The 22,198-nt window shown below is 41.4% G+C and overlaps 1 protein-coding gene across 2 annotated transcripts in view; it reads right to left on the bottom strand.

The window, feature by feature from the left end:
• The window catches only part of myo1d (myosin 1D), a 557,628-nt gene that overhangs the window by 343,239 nt on the left and 192,191 nt on the right, over positions 1-22,198 (bottom strand). The window contains exons 14-16 of one of the 2 annotated variants that reach the window (XM_073070702.1): positions 15,986-16,060; positions 8,574-8,706; positions 1,290-1,456 (exon numbers count right to left, since the gene is read on the bottom strand). In XM_073070702.1, coding sequence (XP_072926803.1) covers positions 1,290-1,456; positions 8,574-8,706; positions 15,986-16,060 — 375 coding nt within the window. The remainder of the gene's footprint in view (positions 1-1,289; positions 1,457-8,573; positions 8,707-15,985; positions 16,061-22,198) is intronic. The other variant, XM_073070703.1, reaches the window with a different exon arrangement.

Below are 22,198 nucleotides of genomic sequence, written 5' to 3'. Positions count from 1 at the left end.
GGAAGACTATCAGAACTAGCAGCAGGATCTAGACCTGCTGGAAAAATGGGTTGAAAAATGGCAGATGGAATTTAATGCAGACAAGTACAAGGTCTTGCACTTCAGTAGGACCAACAAGGGGAGGTCTTACACAGTGAATGGTAGGACAATGAGGAGTGCTGTAGAACAAAGGGATCTGGGAATACAAGTCCCTAATTCATTGAAAGTGGTGTCACAGATAGATAGGGTCAGAAAGAAAGTGTTTGGTACATTGGCCTTCATACATCAAAGTACTGAGTACAGGAGTTGGGATGTTATGTTGAAGTTGTGCAAGACATTGATGAGACCTAATTTAAAGTATTGTGTGCCATTTTGGTCACCTACCTACAGGAAAAGTGCTTATTTGCACCTTATTTGATGCTTATCTGGACCTTATTAGGTTGAAATAGCACAGAAATATACAAAGGTGTTCCCAGGTCTGATGGATCTGAGTTAGATGGAAAGATTGAACGGGTTTGAACTTTATTCATTGAAACATAGAAGATGGAGGGCTACGGGCGAGGTTGATGGGAGCAGGCAGTTTAAATGGTTTGGCTGGTACAGACTAGATGGGCCAAAAGTCCTGTCTCTATGTTGTACTCTTCTATGACTCTAATCAGTAAGAGGAAGATGCCCCCCCCCTTTACCCTGGGGCAGTCTACAAAGATGCGTCAGCCAGTTGCTCAGTACCAAGCAGGATAGACATTTAATCATTTTTCTCAGTTTACCTCATTTATTCCCTTCCTCTATGGTCCCATCGATTGGGGTGGGTGGGGAGAGGAGGGGTGAACACATCACATCAATTGCGAGAATGTGGCAGGTGCGCATGCAGTACATTGATTGTGCAGTGAATTGATCGGGCCTCCTAAGCACGGAGGGCCCTCGCTTTTGGTCCAGGCTTTTGAGATTGCATGTCTTTTTGTCTGGACAGGCCTGGTTTGTAGCCCCTGCACTGCAAGTTGCCCAGTGTGTACTGTGGCTAACATGACTCAATAAATATGCTTAATCATACTATACCACTCATTTTTTCATCATGCATATGCAACAAATACTACTTTCCAAGATCCAAAGATTGAGTCTTAACATTTTGAAACTAGAATGTCCACTGTCCTAAACTACACAATAAAAAAATAGAGGGAAAGAAAACAAGGACATAATTTTTCATATATCAGTGCTTGTTGGCTTAACAGAAATGTGGCAATGTTATGACTAATGCATAATTAGTTATCTGGCCTTAATCAAAACGTAACGACTTAGTCAAAAATCTTTACCTCTGCAAGAATCTTTCATAAGTCAGTCTGTAAGCAAATCCTGCCCTTCGAACACGTACATTTTCCATTAAACCTAAATATTCCACCTGGTGCTGGCAACGTTGCTCATCAAACAGCAGCGGAGATTTTAGCTCATTGGGCTTTATACATCGAACATAGTAAGGCTCCTGGAAAACAAATTGAAATCTATAAATTGACATCCTTAATATGTAATTATGATTCAACTGTTGGCATACATTGGATAACAGATGCACTGTGCAAACTGTATTTGATGTATCATAGCAATACCTTAATATTGTGCAAAAATTTGGTTTGCCTTGCAATTAAGTACTGATCAGTACATGAGTGTAAAACAAGAATATGTACTCCAAAGGTAATATTGTAATCTTAAATTACTTACACTCTCCCTACAATAGATACCTTCACATGGCACTACAGCACTCAGTTTGACCCACAGAAACATTAAATGTTTGTAGGTTGATAAGTGTTTATCTGGACAACATTGCACAAGTTCAGTTAGAATCACCAAAAGAATTTTACAAAACCACTTGTTATATGCTACTGAAACACTATAGATATTTTTAGCATAATTAAGCTGTAAGAGTGTACAAGTTCATGGTCCACTCAAGTCTGCTCCCTGCCTTCTTTAGTGAATTTGAAAACGGAATTGGATTATTACTTTTGCATGTACTGAGATACAGTGGAAAAACTTGTCTTGCACACTGTTCATACATATCAGATCATTACAGGCAGAACAAGGTAAACAATTATGGAATTAATAAAGTGTAACAGTCACAGAGAAAGTGAAGTGCAGGCAAACATAAAGCACAAGATCAAAACAAGATAGATTGTGGGGTGAGGAGTCTAACTTATAGTACAAGGGAACCATTTAATAAAGGCAGAATTGAAGGTGTGGCCTGGTGGCATGTGCTTTCAGGTTTTTGCATCTTCTGCCTGATGGAAAAGGTGAGAAAAGAGAATTTCCGGGGTGGCTGGAGTCTTTAATTATACTGGCTGCTTTACTGAGGCATAAAGTACAGAGTCCATAGAAGGAATGCTGGTTTCTGTGAAGTGCTGAGCTGTGCCCACAACCCCCTGCAGTTTCTTGCAGTCACAGGCAGAGCAGTTGCTATACTAAGCCATTATGCATCCAGATAGGATGCTTTCTTTCGTGCATTGATAAAAATTGGCAATGATTGACAGAGCTTGCTGACTGTTTTTTAAGCCTCCTTAGGAAGTAGAGGCTTTGGTGAGATTTCTTGGCCATGGCATCTATGTGGCAACTTGAAAGCCACATCCTCGACTCTCTACCCCTTACTGATGTAGACAGGAAAAATGGACACCACCCTCTTTTCTAAAGTCAATAACCAGCCCTTTTGTTTTGCTGACATTGAGGGAAAGATTGTTGTCACGACACCATGTCACTGAGCTCTTTAACACCATCCTGTACTCCAACTCATTGTTATTTAAGATATGGCCCATTGCAATGGTATCAATTGTAAACTTGTAAATAGAGTTACAAGGGGTGATTGATAAGCTTGTGGCCTAAGGTAGAAGGAGTCAATTTTAGAAAACCTAGCGGAGTTATTTTTCAACATAGTCCCTCCTACATTTACACATTTAGTCCAGCGGTCGTGGAGCATACGGATCTTGGACCTCCAGAAAGTGTCCATAACATGGGTGATTGATAAGCTCGTGGCCCAAGGTAGAAGGAGATGAGTTATACAGCTCTCGTTGCAAGCACATGCAGTTCAACTCTGAGTGATTATGCAGAAAGTTTGAAGTTAATAACTCATCTCCGTCTACCTTAGGCCACGAACTTATCAATCACCCCTGCTGTGGACACTTTCTGGAAGTCCTTGATCCGTATACTCCATGACTGCTGGACTAAGTGTGTAAATGTAGGAGGGGACTATGTTGCAAAATAAATATGCTAGGTTTTCTAAAATTGACTCCTTTTACCTTAGGCCATGAACTTATCAATCACCCCTCGTAGAGCAGAATCTGGCAATACAGTCATGAGTAAACAGGGATTAGAGTAGGGGACTGAGGATGCAACCTTTAGGAGTACCAGTGTTTAGAATAATTGTGCAGGAGGTGTTGCTACCTATCCTTACTGACTGTGGTCTGTTAGCCAGGAAATCAAAGATGCAGTTGCAGTGGAAGGTGCTGACTCTCGGGGTCCAGAGATTGGTGATGAGTTTGCCTAGAATTATGGTACTGAAGTCAGATCTGTAGTCAATCAGCAATAGTTTAATGTCAGTGTCTTTACTATCTGGATGCCCCAGAACCAGAGAAAAGGCAACCGCCATAGACCTGTTTCTGTGGTAGACAAGTTGCATTGGGACCATAAACTAGAAGATATAGGAGCAGAATTAGGCCATTTGGCCCATTGACTCTGCTCTGCCATTTCATCATGACTGATCCAATCTTCCTCTCAGCCCCAATCTCCTGGCTTTTGTCTTCTTAACTGTGCAGAGGAACAGAGAGATCATGGAATCCATGTAGGGTGGAGATGGCTAATATCAGAGGGCATAAGGTCACCGGCAGAAAGTACAGGAGGATGTCTGATATAGGTTTTTTTAAATACAGAGTGGTGGATGCATGGAACATGCCGTTAGGGATGGTGGTAGGCAGATAAATTCTACCTGTTGCCTTGCACATTTTAAAATTCACCAACTTTATCCTGCTGCCCAAGATTCCTCTCTTTTCTATCAAAGATATCACTAAATCACCTGTACCTGCAAACTTAACCATTTTTCTCTGTATCCATAACTAAATTGTAAACATATATATATATATATGAAAAAACAAGAAAATTCTTTGCACCAATCCTTGTGGTACACAAGAGATCAAAGTGTTCTAACCCAGAAACAATGCAAACTTGTTTTCGATATAGTGGGGTGGAGCTGTTGAGATTCTAATCTCTTGTAGAAGTGCTAGCTTGCAGACAGAGTCAGAGGCATTCCTTCTCAAAAAGTAATATATGGATGACTAGTCTGTGCCTCTACCTGCATCCTTGCAAGCCACTAAAGTATTGTAGTAAATAAGCATCAACAGGCAAAGCATGGTAGATTTAAGATAAAGATGACTGCATTCAAAGATGCCAGTGTAGAAAATAGTTCTAGATTTTTTGAGCACCATTGATATGGTATGGCTTGTCTGTTACCATTTTGGAAATTTGCTATTAAAGTCAATGGAACCAATTTTCAGAAGTTGATTACATTTATGCTTCTCTAAACTACATGGTTAGCTCATGCAGCTGAGTAACAATTTCAATCGCACCGGATCCTAAACTGGCATGGGTCATTTAATAGCTAATAAATCGCAACCTGATCCCAAGAAATTGTTTAATTGAACAAGATGACAGTAGACTGCATCCAACATTTATAATCCAATCACTTCCCTTCAATCAGTCTGGGCGATAGACATGAGTGATTCATAATCCTTAAAATCAATACACTTAGAACCTTCAGGTCCAATAAGTCAGGAAATTAATCATTAATATGGAGCTTCCTCTCTAACAAAAGGATGGCAATTTAATTTCAGATTTTAAGCATACAATGTTTCTTCTTGACCAAACTGTGCCCATTATTAACAAAGAATTTTCTCTGGCACTTTTCTATTTGTCAATGAAGAATTTGATTTTTTAAATTTAAACCAAATACGGTTGCGCTTCTTTGACGTTAAAATGAAATATCCAACAATTAAATTTTTGAATGCTTCAGGGAGAGTTTTTAGACAAATTCTGTTCCATTAATAATTTTGTGTACTGCATCTAAGCTTATTAATTCAACATTATTGAATTTTACAATTAACTAAGGTCTTAGGTAGATGTGAAAGACCTTATCTTGCTACTTCAATGGAAAACCCTTTCAAAACCAGTCTAGTTTTTAAACCCTCAACTATCATTAAGGGTTGTCTTTTTGGGAGGCTGTTGACACTGAAGATGATCTGCCTTCACTCTAACTTGAGGAATGGAAGACAACTGAATACAAATTATTTTAATCTTGGATGGCATTTGTATACTAGCTAAGATGCAGACTTTACAGATCAAGGTTTTCATTCACTAGCAAGGAAATCTAAGGTAATTTGCAGTTCAGACTTTTAAGAACTGATTTAGTCCACATATGTAGACATGGATCTGTGTGCACTCATATTTCCTTGTTCCACCCACACCCGGATTGCATCCTTGCTTCAGTGCCTCAGTCCTCCACCCCTCAGGATCACTTTCTGTGCCCCATCACGGCTTCATTCAGTAATTCACCTCTTTGTGGGCTCTTACTCACGTCACTGACCTTTGCCAAAGATTTCCCCTGATTTTCCTCTAAGTATTCTACAACATTTCAGCTGCCAACTGCTCACTCTCACCAAAGTCTAAATGCAGAGAGGGGTAGGAGTGTGGAACGATCTGCCATCTGACACGGTAAATGCAGGCTCACTCTTAAGTTTTAAGAATAAATTGGATAGATACATGTATGGGAGAGGTCTGGAGGGTTATGGACTGGGTGCAGGTCAATGGGACTAGCGGAATAAAGTTCTGTCAGGCTGGAAGGGCCGAATGGCCTGTTTTCTGTGCTGTATTGTTTTATGGTTCCATGTAAAATCTCTGAGCTTATTCCAGAAGATCTCAGGTGATCATTCGGCTGTCCACCTGGTTATCCTGATGTTGGTAGATTGTGATCTCCCTGTGATCTGGGGGAGGGCTATCGGAGATGGAGACAGATTCATCCTGCAAGATGGGAGCATCTCATAAAAAGTTTTCAGACAGTCATAGGGCAATCTATCTCTAGCACTATACTTAAACTTGGAGAACCTGTATCTCTGTACCACCTAGCATTGTGGGATTACCTTCACTGCACAGACAGCAATATTTAAAAATGAACACCACAATCTAAAGGATAATTAAGAATGAACAATAAATCCAGCAATCATTTACCACCGGAATCTAATCAGTAGATCCTTTTAAATTCCCTTCAAGCTCTTCATCAGGCAGAATAACAAATATTTTAGCACCTGACATGTCATCTAAGCAGATCAAAACATTAAATGCTGGAGTACATGATAAATTTTCCTTGGTTTGTAATCAGTCTAAAATGAAGTCACTTAAAAATCATGTAATTAGAGAAAACACCCAACTCCAGTGAATAAATTGGTGAACACTAAAAGACTTCTTTTAAAAAGTTGTTAAATATAGAGAAATAGGTGTAAATTGAACTGCAGTTTAACCCTTATATACTATTTATATTCTATACCTTCACAGTATGGTCCAGGTCAATTTTGACCCATCCAAGAATCCCCTCATAACAAGTGTCTATACCAAATTTTGAACCACAGATCTATTTAGAGTGTATAAATAACCTATCTGACATTAATTAATTAAGGATTAATCACCCATTTATGTTTCAGAGATCTAAAATCCATTTCAATAGATACGGGTCAAATTTGACCCGGAACAGACTCAATGGCATCTGTACAGAAGTATAAAATCTTTAAATATTTTCATTTTTGTGTATTTTGGGTCACGTTAGGAAAAGTCATCAAATTTCGGCTTAAAAAAATGGCAATTAGGGTGTTTTTACTGCTGTCAAATGTCAAAACGGGTCAAATTTGACCCAAACAGTATGTAAGGGTTCTTCATCTTCGGGTGTCCATCGGAATCCGATGACGACGTCCACTCCTTTAACGGTGAGATCTTTGATGATTATACAGTCTTATCCTGGACCCACAAGCTCTATTGCAGGTGGGACATGCATATGCGGTAGTGGTGGTGGTAATGATAGTAGTGATGGCAACCATGGCTGCATTTCTCCTGGTTCTCTTCTACTGTCTTCTGGTTGTTCTTTCCATCTCCAGAATACGAACCCTGTCCTTACACAGCTGTCGCTAAGTGTTACGGTCAGCAGCAACATTCTCCAGGTCCTCAGGTCTGATCTGTGTGTGGGTGGAGTATCTGCTCACAGGGTGTGTGTGAAGAGTTGAGTGCAGTAGTGCTTGTAGTTAGTGCATGTTGCATGCCACATAGTGCTCTCTGCTTACAGCTATTGCTGCTGACTAGCCTTCTCAACAGAGAGTGAAAAGAGGAGCCGAGTGTGTAAGCCTCCTCCTGCCAGTACAGTGCCTCTCCACTACCAAGACTCCTGCAGTGCCTCCTCGGGGCCACATGCGGAAACTGGGTATCTTACAGTCCCAGGCTAAACTACAGGAGATCTTGGAGCAGCAGTGGGCCCCAGAGACGTGGCGTGGAGGCCCACCATTGTGTGAATATGCCCTGGTGCCCATCAACCACTGTCCCAGCTATGGGTAAATAGCCCCACTGCCTTGTGGTAAGTCTGCTGAGACAAGGCTAAGGGAGCACACCCTGACAGAAAAGCAATGCTCTGGCGGCGCGCAATAGGCGGGCCTTAACAGACCAGGTGCCCGGCCGCCTCCTGCAGCCAAGATGTGGGACCAGTTGTCCTGGGTTCACCCTTGCCACCGGGATTTACCTCAACGTGGTGAAGATAGTGCTACTGGGGATGGCGCACCCCCTGTGGCACTTTAATATCTTCCTTGCGCAGGTCTCCACCTCTGACCATGGTAAATAATACCTGGATGTAAGGGTTAATACCATAACTGATAAACCCATTCAGTTGATCTCACAGCCAATTAAAAGATAACTGAGATTTTAGAATGCTATTTACTGAGAGCAATTCCATTTTTAAAAGATTCATGTCTCCCTTGCTTTTGGCAGAGTAGTGCAATACTAACATGATCGAAGAACATTTTGTACTTTGAAACATTGCTCCTTCTCAACTGGAATATATTTCTTCCTCTCTACCTATTTGTTAAATATCAATACCTTTGGGGAATTCTGGTAATGGTTATTATTGCAGTTGGGTGTTGGGGATAGGGCTCATTGGTTATGAGCTCCAGCTGCAACGGAAAAAGCAGGTACATCAAGGCCTTGGATTAGAACAGAGTACAGTACATTTTCTCTCGATTCACTGGCATCCATTATAACCAAACACACGAGTGATACAGCAACATAACTTCGATTTGATTTTAAATTAACACACGTGGTGCTCACATTGTGCAGGATCATCCAAGCTTCAGTTGGTGCCAATACCATTTATGGTGAATTGAGGTTTAATTCAAAGGAAGCAAATTTTATTCATTTGAAAGCAGAGGTAATAAAATCAAAGACTAATGGCAAGAAATTTCACCTCAATGTTGCTTTCTAAATTCTTATGATGTCAGAAAACTGAGATGAAATTGAAATATTGACATTTATGATTTACTTACTTTTGATTCCAAGTTTTCTACTAAAGCAATCATGGAGTTCTTAAACAAGGTGGCAGCAGTTAAAGGACGTTTTGTCACTTCTGTAATACTGAGTTTTCCCTCCGGCCACATGATCTTCAGTACAGGATTAGAGCTGGTTACATAGATAGTTACAGTTATTCAATCAGATGTTAGAAACACACAAGTGAGACAATAATCACAATCAGAGTGCAGCAAGCACTTAAAAGGCTTGAATGTTCAGATTACTTAAAATAATTTACAACACAATAAAAATTGTTCATGTATTTCAAAATCTATACAAGGAATATCTAATACATGCGTTTTATCTAATCTAAACTCTAGGATCTAAACCATTAACTGGACTGTATTGAATAAACTGCGAGAACATGGCAAGTGCACAAGCAGCCCATTGATTGCGCAGTAAATCGACTGGGCTTCCTACTTGCAGCAGCCACTTTTTATTTTGCATGGGCTTTCAAGAGAGCATGCTTCTCATCTCAGCAGGCCTGGTTTGTTGCGCCCATCATGTACCATGGCTAACATGACTTAGTAAAAATGTTAAATCCTACTATTCTATTGTCCTTCATGCTCTGCGTGTACGTAACAGTTAGCGACAAGGGTGGGGCCAAAACAAGAATGGTTGTTCTACTCCAAGCACCCAATCCATTTTGGCAAACTGACCCTTGGAACCTGGCTGCAATGGAAGGCATCCTTCCTGGACCAGAATGAACTTCTATCAATTTTAACACCAGTGGCAAAGCTGGAGGAAGCAATGAAACTCAAGCTGCTCTGCATGCACTTGGGAGAATTTGGGCAGAAATACTTCGATGCTCTGAGCAAATCTCTACAGAATGAATCTGAACTGATGGGGGACCCTGGGAAGCAACAGAAGTGTCCTCTGTTGATAAAGCCAGTATCCCAGCAGATGAATCAATGGACACATCAGTAAGTGAAGAGGAGATTCAAAGCCTCTGTCCTCAACATCAGCTAATTGGGAAGCCACAGAGAGAGAAGCTGCCCCTCTGCAGCATTGCACGAGGGTGTGCTGGCCAATTGACTGCCACCAAGCAGGATAAAATTTCATCATTTTTCTCATTTTACCTCATTTATTTCCTTCTTCTGCAATTCCCATTTATAGCCAGCAGAGGTGAACTGTATCAGATTGCTTGCAAGAATATGACAAGTGCAGCAGATTGATTGCATGGTGAATTGATTGGGCCTCCTATGCGTAGGAAGCACGCTCTTTTTTGCGCAGGCTTTCAAGTGTGCATGTTCTTCATCTTTGCAGGCCCGGTTCAATACTTCCACACTATAAGCTGCCCAATGTGTACAGTGGCTAACGTGACTCATTAAAAGCATTTAATCCTACTATTTAGTTGACGTTCTTGCTCCATGCAAATGTAACATTAACCATGCACGAAATATCAGCCCTTCACCAACACTATCAGAATCTACTCTGCATATCCACAATAACCTCTCAACCTCCCTTCACCAACCAGATGAACAAATATTTCAATACCTAATATACTCACTACTTTTTTCCTCTCTTTGCAGTACTTATTTTAAATAAATTCAAAAAATAAATATATACTTCTGACTGTAATTCAGTTTATTATCTATTGTAATGTACTGCCTCTGGATAACAAATTTCATGACATACGCCAGTGTTATTAAACCTGACTTTGATTCTGATCCACCTTTAGCAGACTAAAATATCAGATGCTGGAGTGCATGATACATTTCCTTTGGGGGAGGGAAATAAAATTTGGGTTAAGCATATCATTATCTTGAAATGAATTCACTTCCATTATGGTCAAACTATAGGAAAGTTTTTAGAAATAAAGATAAAACAAAGAAATTAAATTTTGTTCTAAATTTGTCCCATCTCTAGACTTACTTTAAATATTGTGACTTGGTGTCAAAATTGTTAAGCCGAATTTCTTGCCAGTAAAGCTGACAATACTTGGGGACACATTTTGGAAGCCTGAATTGTTAATAAAAACTTAAGAAATAAGAGCAAGATTTGAGTGCTCAGTGCCTCAAATCTGCCCTGCCATTTATTCAGATCAAGGTTAACTGTAAACCTCTACCTTCAATTCAGATTCATCTATTTATCATATCATATATTGAAGCATACAATGAAATGCATTAATTGCCTTAGCAACCTACACAACCTAAGGATATGCTGGAGGCAACCTGCAAGTGTTGTACACTTGCTGGCACCAACATACCATGCCCACCATATTTGCAGAACACATAAGTAACAACAAAATAACAAGAGCAAAACAAATCCCATTCCTCCCTACCACCCACTCACCCATGTGCACACACAGGCAGTCCTCTAACCCCAGCACTCACAGACATTGGGCTTTCAACTTCCCTCGTGGACTCACAGACCCATGGCTCTGGCCATCAGGCATCAATGACCGAACATCCGATTGAACTTTGGGTTTCAATTTTTGGAATCGACCTCAGAAATCATCAATGACAACTAATAAGGACTATTAGTGAGGACTCCAAACTCCAGGCCCTGAACTCCAGACTCTCCATTGACCAAAATCCCGAACACTGGACCTCAACCTCCAGTCTTGGCAATTTGCATACCTAGGGGGTCACTGGGCCATACACCTCCTGTCCACACGGAGCTCCAATCCCAGAACCCACTGATGACTCATTGACCTCGTTGGGGGTGGCACCAGCCATCATCCTTGCAGGTCTGCCAGCCCAACATTCAACTACAGATGTCCTTTGTCACACGTCCATGTCACTGGCCTTCAAACACAGAGCAGATACTTAAACTCCAGCCTGACCTCCCACTCCCCCACATCCGTTCCACAACACTAACCTGACCCCAAGTCTGAGCCATGACTTCAATGGAGGTCGCAGCTCAGCACATGAAACTTTCTACCTTTGTCTTAAAAATATTTAATTATTTCTACTGCTTTTGCCAAAAACGCATGACCCTCTCAGAGAAAATCATTTCATCTCATCTCTCCTGGAGTGGGCATTGGCTGATCATTTCAATAAGCTGTGCACACAACATCACCCCTCACTCATCTTCCTGGTAAACATACTGTATATAATGGAAACAGATTCCTATATTCTCTGTTGAATATGCATGCAGTCATATTCATGATTTAAATGGTAGTAAAGTAGAAGCAAACCTCATTGCAACATTACATGCATGGAATATGTTAGAGAAACCAATGTACAGAGAAATGAGCCATGACTTGCTCCCATTAAAGTACCAAGATAAGTAAAAGATGAGAGATTTAGGTTTTTAACCAAACTACAAATATGTACTGTTATACAGAGGAAACAAAATGGTTAATTCATACAAAACTAAGACATTCTTAATGAGCAACAATGAGTCAATCATCCAGCTCTGAAAAACAAAGATACCCCTGCTCCAGAGGCACCAAAATGAAAAACCATATGTGCAAAGTAATAGTTTAGCAAATAAAATGCACACGACAGACACAAGGGCAAGATAATTTTAAGTAGATCTCAAAGTACCAGCAGAATTTCAATTTTAATTTGGCTTTAATTGCAGGTGTATATCAACTATTAAAACCGTTGGATAAAATCTAATCACAAACTAGAGAAAATCTGCAGATGCTGGAAACCCAAGCAATACACACTAAATGCGGGAGGAACTCTGCAGGCCAGGCAGAATCTAGAGAAAAGAGTAAACTGTTGACGTTTCGGGCCAAAACCCTTCGGCAAGACTGAAGGAAAAAAGCTGAGGTGTATATATTTAAAAGGTGGGGGGGGGGAGGGGAAGAGAAATACAAGTGATAGGTGAAACCTGAAGTGGGAGGGCATAAAGTAAAGAGCTGGGAAGTAGATTGGTAAAAAAGAGACAGAAGGCCATGGAAGAAAGAAAGGAGGCGAAGCACCAGAGGGAGGCAATGGGCAGGCAAAGAGATAAGGTGAGAGAGGAAAAAGGGGATAGGAAATGGTGAAGTAGAGGGGTTTGGGGGGACATTACTGTAATTTCAAGAAATCGATGTTCATGCCGTCAGGTTGGAGGCTACCCAGAAAGAATACAAGGTGTTGTTCCTCCAATCTAAGTGTGGCCTCATCATGACAGGCCAGGGATAGGTGCTTGGCAACATGGTCTCCCAATCTATGTCAGGTCTCACCAACATAAAGGAGGCCACACTGGGAGCACTGGAAATCTAGATCACTTTGGTAATTAATAGAAACCAAGTAATCAATTTTTAGTTTCTTCAAAAAATTGCAACTGAATTATGATGACAATAATAGCTGCATGATTAAAGTCATCCATTGCCATCTATTGACTGAACTGTGTCTCCCCAGCTTAACCTCCATATCCATTGGTTACCTGGGCACATAATAGTCATTTACCCTATCTATACCCCACATAATTTTGTATAACTTCATGACAACTTCCCTCAATCTTCTACATTCAAGGGAATAAAATCCTAACCTATTCAATCTTTCCCTATAACTCAGGTCCTCAAAGCCTGGCAACATCCTTGTAAATTTTCTCTGTACTCTTTCATTTTTATTTATATTTCTCCTGTAGGTAGGTGACCAAAATTGGGCACAATACTCCAAAATTAGGCCTCACCAATGTCTTGTACAATTTCAACATAACATCCCAATTTATGTACTCAATACAGATTTAGGAGGCCAATGTGCCAGAAGCTTTCTTGACAACCTTACCTATCCGTGACACCACTTTTAAGGAATTAAGGATCTGTATTCCCAAATCCTCCATTCTACTACACTCCTCAGTGCCCTTCCGCTCACTGTGTAAAACCTATACTGATTGGTCCTCCCAGTGCAACACCCAGCACTTGTCTGCATTAAATTCCATCTGCCATTTTTCATCCCATATCACCAGTTGGTCCAAATCCCACTGCAAGCTTTGATAGTCTTCCTCACTGTCTACTACACCCCCAAACTTGATATCACCTGCAAATTTACTGATCCAGTTTCCTACATCATCACCCAGACATTGATATAGATGACAAACAACAACAGACCCGATCGCTGTAGCACACTACTAGTTACAGGCCTCCAGTCATAGAGGGAACCATCTACAATCACTCGCTGGCTTCTTCCACGAAACCAATGTCTTATGCTTTTTACCACCTCATGATACCAAGCAAATAAACCTTACTGACCAACCTCCCATGCAGAACCTTGTCAAAGGCCTTGCTAAAGACCATGTAGACAACACCCACTGTCTTGACTTCATCCACTTTCCTGGTATTTTCCCCAAAAAACATGCAAAAAGCCATGTTAACCATCCCTTGCATAACTTTTCCCACTACTGATATCAGGCTCACTGGTCCATGATTTTCTGGCTTATTTTTAAAAGCTTTTCTTAAACAATGGAACAACATTAGCTATCCTCACATCCTCTGACACCTTACCTGTGACTAAGGATGCTTTAAATATCTGTTAAGGCCCCTTCAGTTTCTGCACTAGTCTCCCACAAGGTCTGAGAGAACACACTGTCAGGCCCTGGGGATTTATCCACTCAAATTTACTTCAAGACAGCAAACATCTCCTCCTCTGCAAACTGTATAGGGTCCATGACCTCGCTGCTGTTTTGCCTCACTTCTATAGACACTGTGTCCATCTGAGTAAACACTGATGTAAAAAATCCATTTAAGATCTCCCCCAACTCTTTCAGCTCTAGTCTGACCACCCAGAGAACCAATTTTATCCTTTTTTGCTGTGGAAGCCCTTAGGATTCTTCTCATCTTGTCTACTAGAGCAACCTCTGTCTTCTTTTAGCCCTTCTGATTCCCTTAAGTGTTCTATTGCATTTCTTACACTCAAGTATCTCATTTACTCCTGTCTGCCTATACCTGCGATGAATCTCCTCCTTTTTCTTAACTAAGGCCTCTATGTCTCTTGAGAATCAAGGTTACCTGAACCTGTTCCAATCCACACTTGCCAGATCTGTTCTGATACGATTAAAACTGCCCCTTCTCCAATTTAAAATCTCAATCCGAGAACCAGATCTATACTTTTCTTTTTTTACTTTGAAACTAATGGCATTATGATCACTGGATGCAAAGTATTCCCCTACTCAAACTTCTGTCACCTGCCCCAACTCATTCCCTAATAGCAGAAACTGTATCGCTCTGTCTAGTTGGGGCTTCTATGTACTGATTAAGGAAACTTTCCTGAATACATTTGACAAACTCTTTGCCAACCGGTCCTCTTACATTATGGGAGTCCCAGTCAATATGTGGAAATTTAAAGTCACCTATCACAACCTTATGTTTCTTACAACAATCTGTGATCTCTCTGTAAGTTTGCTCCTCTAAATACTGTTGTAATATAGCCCTATTAACATGGTCACACTTTTCTTATTCCTCAGTTCCACCCATAATACCTCACAAGTCAAGTTCTCCAGTCGGTACTGACTGAACATTGCCGTAATATTTTCCCTGACTAGTAATGCCACCCCTCACCATTTAATCCTTCCTGGTCTATCATCCCTAAAACAACAGAACCCCAGAACATTGAGCTGCCAGTCCTGCCCTTTCTGCAATCAAGTCTCACTAATAGCTACAATATCATAATTCCACGTGTTGATCAATGCCCTGAGCTCATTTGGCCTTCGTACAATGCTCCTTGCATTGAAATAGTAGCTCATAAATTTAGTCCCATCATGCTTGACCTTTTGATTCCTGACTTTGTATGTAGACTTAATAACTTCCTTCTCTACCATCACTCCACGATATGTTCTGGCACACTGGTTCCCATCCCCCTACAACTCTAATTTATCCCCCCACCTCCCCCCTCGTACCATCCAAAAATGGATTGGAGAATTCTATTTTCACATGCCCTAGCAAATACAACTGGTCAGTAGTTCAAGCATGTATTTTGAGAGACATTGTCTTAATGCAAAGTGCTTGAATGTTGATTTTTCAATAAATTGGGAACAGTTTTAATGTTTTTTTAAAAAAGTTCCAATACCACCCCCTCAGGTTTTCTCAGTTAACAGGTGAAAAATTCATGCACATATTCTTATTATAATCCAGATATATGTATTCATTCATTAATAGACATTTAATTTCTGTGGACTAAATATTTCCATATTCCTTTATAATAGGAAATAGGGTCATTTGGCAATCAACTTCAAATTATTGTAATATGCAATGTATTTATGTGACCTTTACATACAATCAATTCCAAGCTTACATTTACAGATGAAAAGAAACAATGTTTCTTATGAAAACCTCTGTATTCAGTAAATGTTAGATTACATTAATTAGCCTGGACAAGTATGAGATCCACGTAGAAAGCTGTTGAACAATCGATGGCAAATCAAATTCAAACTTCAGTTTGTGTATAGGCAACATTGAGCAGAACCTACGTTATTTCATTTGAAGATCACCAAATTATTTTCACTGCATTACCTGTTGTACATTAGCCGTTTGAAATCTTGGAAGAGAGTGTCCTTGTTTTTGTCAATAAAGCCAACAACTGAGTATCTTTATGGAGAGAATAAAAAAAGGCTTGACATAAATGAAAAAATTTAAACAGAATAGACCATCTTAGACCATCAAAACTGCACCACAGTATCCTTACCCATCAGCAGCAGGAAGCCGCAGTTATTTTGAGGCACTTCAGAGAACATTGACAATCATAAGCACACATTGAGTCAAAAATAACATGATACATTAATGCAGGAGACCACAATCTCCACACCTTTCACTCAAATCATGAAGAAATCGGAAGGTAGCTAGATAATTGTACGAGCAAAGAATTTAAAATATACAAGGCAGCATTTCTGTACTCTATGTAAACAAGAACATTTTTCCACAGTAGCAAACAGAAATTCTTTAGAATAGTCAATCTTAATTATTGTTGCAAAATTTATATATTCACAGTAGAACATTTTAATAGATACCAACAAATATATCTCTATATAACTGATGAAAGCTTAATCACGTTTTTCCAATGAGATATCATAGATGTGAAAGGTTTGGTGATACAGGATAAAGAGGAGAATTTCAGAGCTTAACTCTTATTTATATTTAATTATTCATTTTTCAGGACTTGGACAGTGCTTAATGTTCTCAAGGTGGTGATAAGTCTTCTTCAAATGCTACAATTCCTTTGAATATATTCCTACAGTACTGTTGGACAGGCAGCTCCAGATGTAGACCCAATGATGATGCCAGATATAACAAAATATTTCCAACACTTGATAATGTGCACCTTTGAAATGTGTAGGTAGTGGCATTTCCACGCAGTGAAATTCTTCTCCTTTCTGGTTATGAAGATTGTGGGCTTGGGCATTGTTCTTGGAGTAACCTAGGCAAGTAATAGCATGCTACCTTGCAGATGGTGCACAATGCAACCACTGTCTGCCAATGGTGAGAGAATGAATGCTCAGGGTTATCAACATGCATCAATCAAGCGAAGTGCTTTGCCCAACATATGCTAATCTTCTTGAGTTTTTGGGGCTCTATCTGTTCAGGAGATTGGAGAACAATGATGACCTGTACCTCATATACAATGGAAAGACTTGAGCCTCAAACTAGTTATTCACCAGGTGATACCAGCTTCTGACCGACTCTTGCAGTTATGGTATTTATGACAGATTTATTTGGGAATTTCTGTTCATTGGTGAAATCAGATAGTGAAGAACTCAACAATATATTCCCACTGAATGTCAAAGCTTCAGCTGTCTATTGTTAGAGATGGTTGCTGCCAGATACTTCTGGTAAATACATTATTTCCTTCTTTCTAGCCATTGCCTGAATTTTAGCAATGTCTTGTATGTGCATGTTCAGAAATATTGCAATCAGAATTAAATATGGTGCAATTAACAGGAAGCATTTCCATTTCTCTCCTTATGATGGGGAAAAATGAACATTCATGAAGCAGCTGAAGAATAGTAGCCCTAGGAGCTCTTGCAGTTACATCCTCGGGCTAAGGTAACTGATCTCTCACAATCACAAACATCTTCCTTTGTGTGAGACACAAAAGACCATTATTGCTGTAATATGTAGCAAATAAACAAACTGCTAAAGGATGTCAGCAGAACAAGCCACATCAATGGAAGCAAAGGGAAAGCTTATGTTTTGGGTTGAGATCCTGCATCAAGACTATTGCGTGGTTTCCACAGGAAACAAACTAACGCTTTGCCCGCACTTGATGTTACTTGACCCATTTCCTCGACCAGTTTATGTTTTTCTCCTTTGTGTGAAGTGCAAGTCCAACCGGTTGAGTATTTCTTCCTTTGATTTCAATTTTTCTCATCTTTACCAAAGTTTCTTAAGGCCATTTTCAGACAGGTGCTTTTCACATCAGGGATAAATTTCTCTTACTTTCCATCTAAAATACACCTCAATGGTCAATATGGAGAAGTCTGGATCCGAGTAGTAATCATAATAAAATCCAAGCTAGCCACACAAAGCAGGTTATAGGTGAACCCTACATGATATCTTCCATCAATTTGCAGCGAATAGGCCCAATAAGATGTCACTTTTGATAAAGGGACATACTTACACAATTTTCCACAGTGTCCTACATATCCTAGTTGTAAATGGTAGTGGAACAACTTGTTAAAGTCACAATTAGTTTGAAAAAGCACAGACCTTCAATAATATAGTTTAAACTTGAGTGGTAGTAGGCTATGGTCCTGAGCAGTAGAGTGGCTAATGAGAATTCAATGGTTTCTGTAGACAATAAGAGCAAATTTAATATTCATAAGGACATAAGAAATAGGAGCAGGAGTAGGCTATTTGGTCCGTCGAGCCTGCTCCGCCATTCTTTTAGATCATGGCTGATCTGGTCTCCACTGACCAGCCTTTTCCCCCATAACCCTTAATTTCCCTACAATGCAAAAATCCATCCAAACTTGTCTTAAATATATCTACTGAGGTAGCCTCCAGTGCTTCAATGGGCAAAGAATTCTACAGGTTCACCACTCTTTGGGAAAAGCAGTTTCTCCTCATCTCCATCCTAGATCTACTCCCCTGAATCTTGTGGCAATGATTCCTAGTTCTATTCTTGCCTACCAGTGGCAACAACTTTCCTGCCTCCATCTTATCTATCCCTCTCATAATTTTGTTTCCATAAGATCTCCTCTCATTCTTCTGAATTCCAGCTAGTACAGTCCCAGGCAGTGCCAGGTGTGTGGAGCTGCAGATCCTTAGGGACTGAGTTAAGGGACTGGAGATGCAGCTTGCTGACCTTCATCTGGTCAGGTAAAATGAGGAGGTAATACAGAGGAGCTATAGGCAAGTAGTCACACCGGGGCCTCAGGAGACAGATAAGTGGGTCACAGTCAGGAGAGGGAAGGGCAAGAGTCAGATACTAAAGAGTACCCCAGTGGCTGTCCCCCTTAACAATAAGTACTCTTGTTTGAGTACTGTTGGAGCGGGGGGGGGGGGGGTACAGAACGACTTACCTGGGGAAGCAACAGTGGCCGTGCCTCTGGCACAGTCTGGCCCTGTGGCTCAGAAGGGTAGGGATAGGAAGAGGATGGCAGCAGTGATAGGGGGTCAGACAGGCGACTCTGTGGCTGCAGGAAAGAAACACGGATGGTAGTTTGCCTCCTAGGTGCCAGGGTCCGGGATGTTTCTAATCATGTCCAAAATATCCTGAAGTGGGAAGGTGAACAGCCAGAGGTCATGGTACATATTGGTACCAACAATATAGATAGGAAAAGGGTGGAGGCCCTGAAAACAGACTACAGGGAGTTAGGAAGGAAGTTGAGAAGCAAGACCTCAAAGGGCAGTAATCTCCAGATCACTGCCTGTGCCAAGCGACAGTGAGTATAGGAATAGAGTGTGGTGGAGGACAAATGCATGGCTGAGGGATTGGAGCAGGAGGCAGGGATTCAGATTTCTGGATCATTGGTACCTCTTCTGGGGCAGGAATGACGTACAAAAAAGGATAGGTTGCATTGAATCGGGGGGGGGGGGGAGGGGAGGTTTGCTAAGGCTTTTGGGGAGAGTTTAAACTAGAATTGCTGAAAAGATGGAGGAAGGGGCGGTTGGCTCACAAATCCAGAAAGTTCGTAGACAGTGTGAGAGGAAGGATAGGCAGGTGATAGTGAAGGAATACGCTCAGACTGATGGTTTGAGATTTCTATTTTAATTCAAGGAGTATCATGAACAAAGCAGATGAGCTTAGACCGTGGATCAGTACTTGGAGCTAGGATGTTGTGGCTATTACAGGGACTTGGATGACTCAGGGGCAGGAATGGTTACTTAGAGTGCCAGGCTTTAGATATTTCAGAAAGGCCAGGGAGGGAGGCAAAGAGGTGGGGGTGTGGCATTGCTGATCAGAAAAGGAGGAAGTCATGGAGGAATTGTCTACTGAGTCTCTGGGTGGAAGTTAGGACCAGGAAGGGGTCAATAATTCTACTGGGTGATTGTTTTATATAGACCACCCAATAGTAACTGGGACATCGAGGAGAAGATAGGGAGACTGATTCTGGAAAATGCAATAATAACAGGGTTGTCGTGGTGGGAGATTTTAATTTCCCCAATATTGAATGGAATCTCCCTAGAGCGAGGGGTTTAGATGGGGTGGAGTTTGTTAGGTGTGTTCAGAAAGGTTTCCTGACACAATAGGTAGATGAGCCTACAAGAGAAGAGGCTGTACTTGATCTGGTATTAGGAAATGAAACGGGTCAGGAGTTGTGTCTCTCAGTGGGAGAGCATTTTGAAGATAGTGATCACAATTCTATCTACTTTACCATAGTATTGGAGAGAGATAGGAATAGACAAGTTAGGAAAGCATTTAATTGAAGTAAGGGGAAATATGAGGCTATCAGGCAGGAACTTGGAAGCATAAATTGGGAACAGATGTTCTCCGGGAAATGTACGGCTGAAATGTGGCAAATGTTCATGGGATACTTGCATGGTGTTCTGCATAGGTACGTTCTAATGGAACACAGAAAAGATGGTAGGGTACAGGAACCATAGTGTAGAAAGGCTGTTGAAAATCTAGTCAAGAATAAAAGAAAAGCTCATGAAAGGTACAAAATACTAGGTAATGATAGAGATCTAGGAGATCATAAGGCAAGCAGGAAGGAGCTTAAGAATGAAATTAGGAGACCCAGAAGGGACCATGAGAAGGCCTTGGCAGGCAGGATTAAGGAAAATCCCAAGGCATTCTACAAGTATGTGAAGAGCAGGAGGATAAGACATAAGAGAATAGGACCAATCAAGTGTGACTGTGGAAAAGTGTGCATGGAACCGGAGGAGATAGCAGAGGTACTTAATGAACCAGAACAGATAGCAGAGGTACTTAATGAATACTTCACTTTAGTATTCACTACAGAAAAGGATTTTGGCAATTGTAGGTAGTGGACTGAAAAGTTTGAGCATATAGATATTAAGAAAGAGGATGTGTTGGAGTTTTTGGAAAGCATCAAGTTGGATAAGTCACCGGGACCGGACGAGATGTACCCCAGGTTACTATGGGAGGCAAAGGAGGAAATTGCTGAGGCTCTGGCAATGATCAGTGGCAGTGGAAAGTGGCCAGTGAGTGAGTGGGCCAGTGAAGGAGTGGAGATTTGAGGCTTTGACTTGAGAGGTTTCGACGAGAAGAGGCGGAGGACGAGCTTGTTCCCAAGTTAGTCTTTACAATGCCTCCTGAGACAGTGATGTGCCTCTCCTGTCAGATGTGGCAGTCTTGGGGGAACTCCCCTCTCCCACAGAGTCACATCTGCCAGAAGTGCTTGCGGCTGGGCGATCTGGAAGACCGTGTGAGGAATCTGGAGCAGCAGCTGGATGACCTTCAACTCATAATGGAGAATGAGGCAGTCATAGATGAGAGCTACAGGGAGGTAGTCACACCTAGGCTGCCGGAAGCAGGTCGCTGGGTGACAGTCCGAGGGGGGAAAGCAAAGGAGGGTAGACAGGTAGTGCAGAGCACCCCTGTAGCCATTCCCCTGAATAATAAGTTTACCGTCCTGGATGCTGTTGGCGAGGACGACCGACCAGGTGTGAGCCACGGTGGCAGGGCCTCTGGCACTGAGTCTGACCCTGTGGTGCAGAAGGATGGGACGGAGAAGAGGAGAGCTGTCATCATTGGAGATGGAGACTCTATAGTCAGGGGAGCAGACAGGAGATTTTGTGGACATGAGAAGGACACCCGCATGGTTTGTTGCCTCCCAAGTGCCAGGGTCCGGGATGTCTCTGACCGGGTGCATGACATCCTGGTATGAGAGGGAAAGCAACCAGAAGTCGTGATACATGTTGGTACCAACGACATAGGCAGGAAGAGGGATGAGGTCCTGAAGTGTGAGTTTCGGGAACTAGGCAGAAGGCTGAAGAACAGGTCCTCAAGGGTGGCGTTCTCAGGATTGCTGCCAGTGCTACGTGATAGTGATAGCAAGAATTGGAGGAGATGGCAGTTGAATGCGTGGCTGAGGAGTTGGTGCAGGGGGCATGGTTTTAGATCTTTGGACCATTGGGATCTCTTCTGGGGAAGGTGGGACCTGTACAGATTGGATGGGTTGCACCTGAACTCGAGGGGGAGCAATATCCTTGCAGGTAGGTTTGTTAGCATGGTTCGGGAGGGTTTAAACTAATTTGCAAGGGGGATGGGACCTGGAGCGATAGAGCAGTGAAGGAAGTGCATGGAGTAAAGCCAGATCTAAC

The sequence above is a fragment of the Hemitrygon akajei genome, chromosome 18 (assembly GCF_048418815.1).
Source record: "Hemitrygon akajei chromosome 18, sHemAka1.3, whole genome shotgun sequence".
NCBI lineage: Eukaryota > Metazoa > Chordata > Chondrichthyes > Myliobatiformes > Dasyatidae > Hemitrygon > Hemitrygon akajei.
The sequence above is the reverse complement of the archived record's forward strand: the minus strand, read 5'-3'. Positions and strand labels throughout refer to the sequence as shown.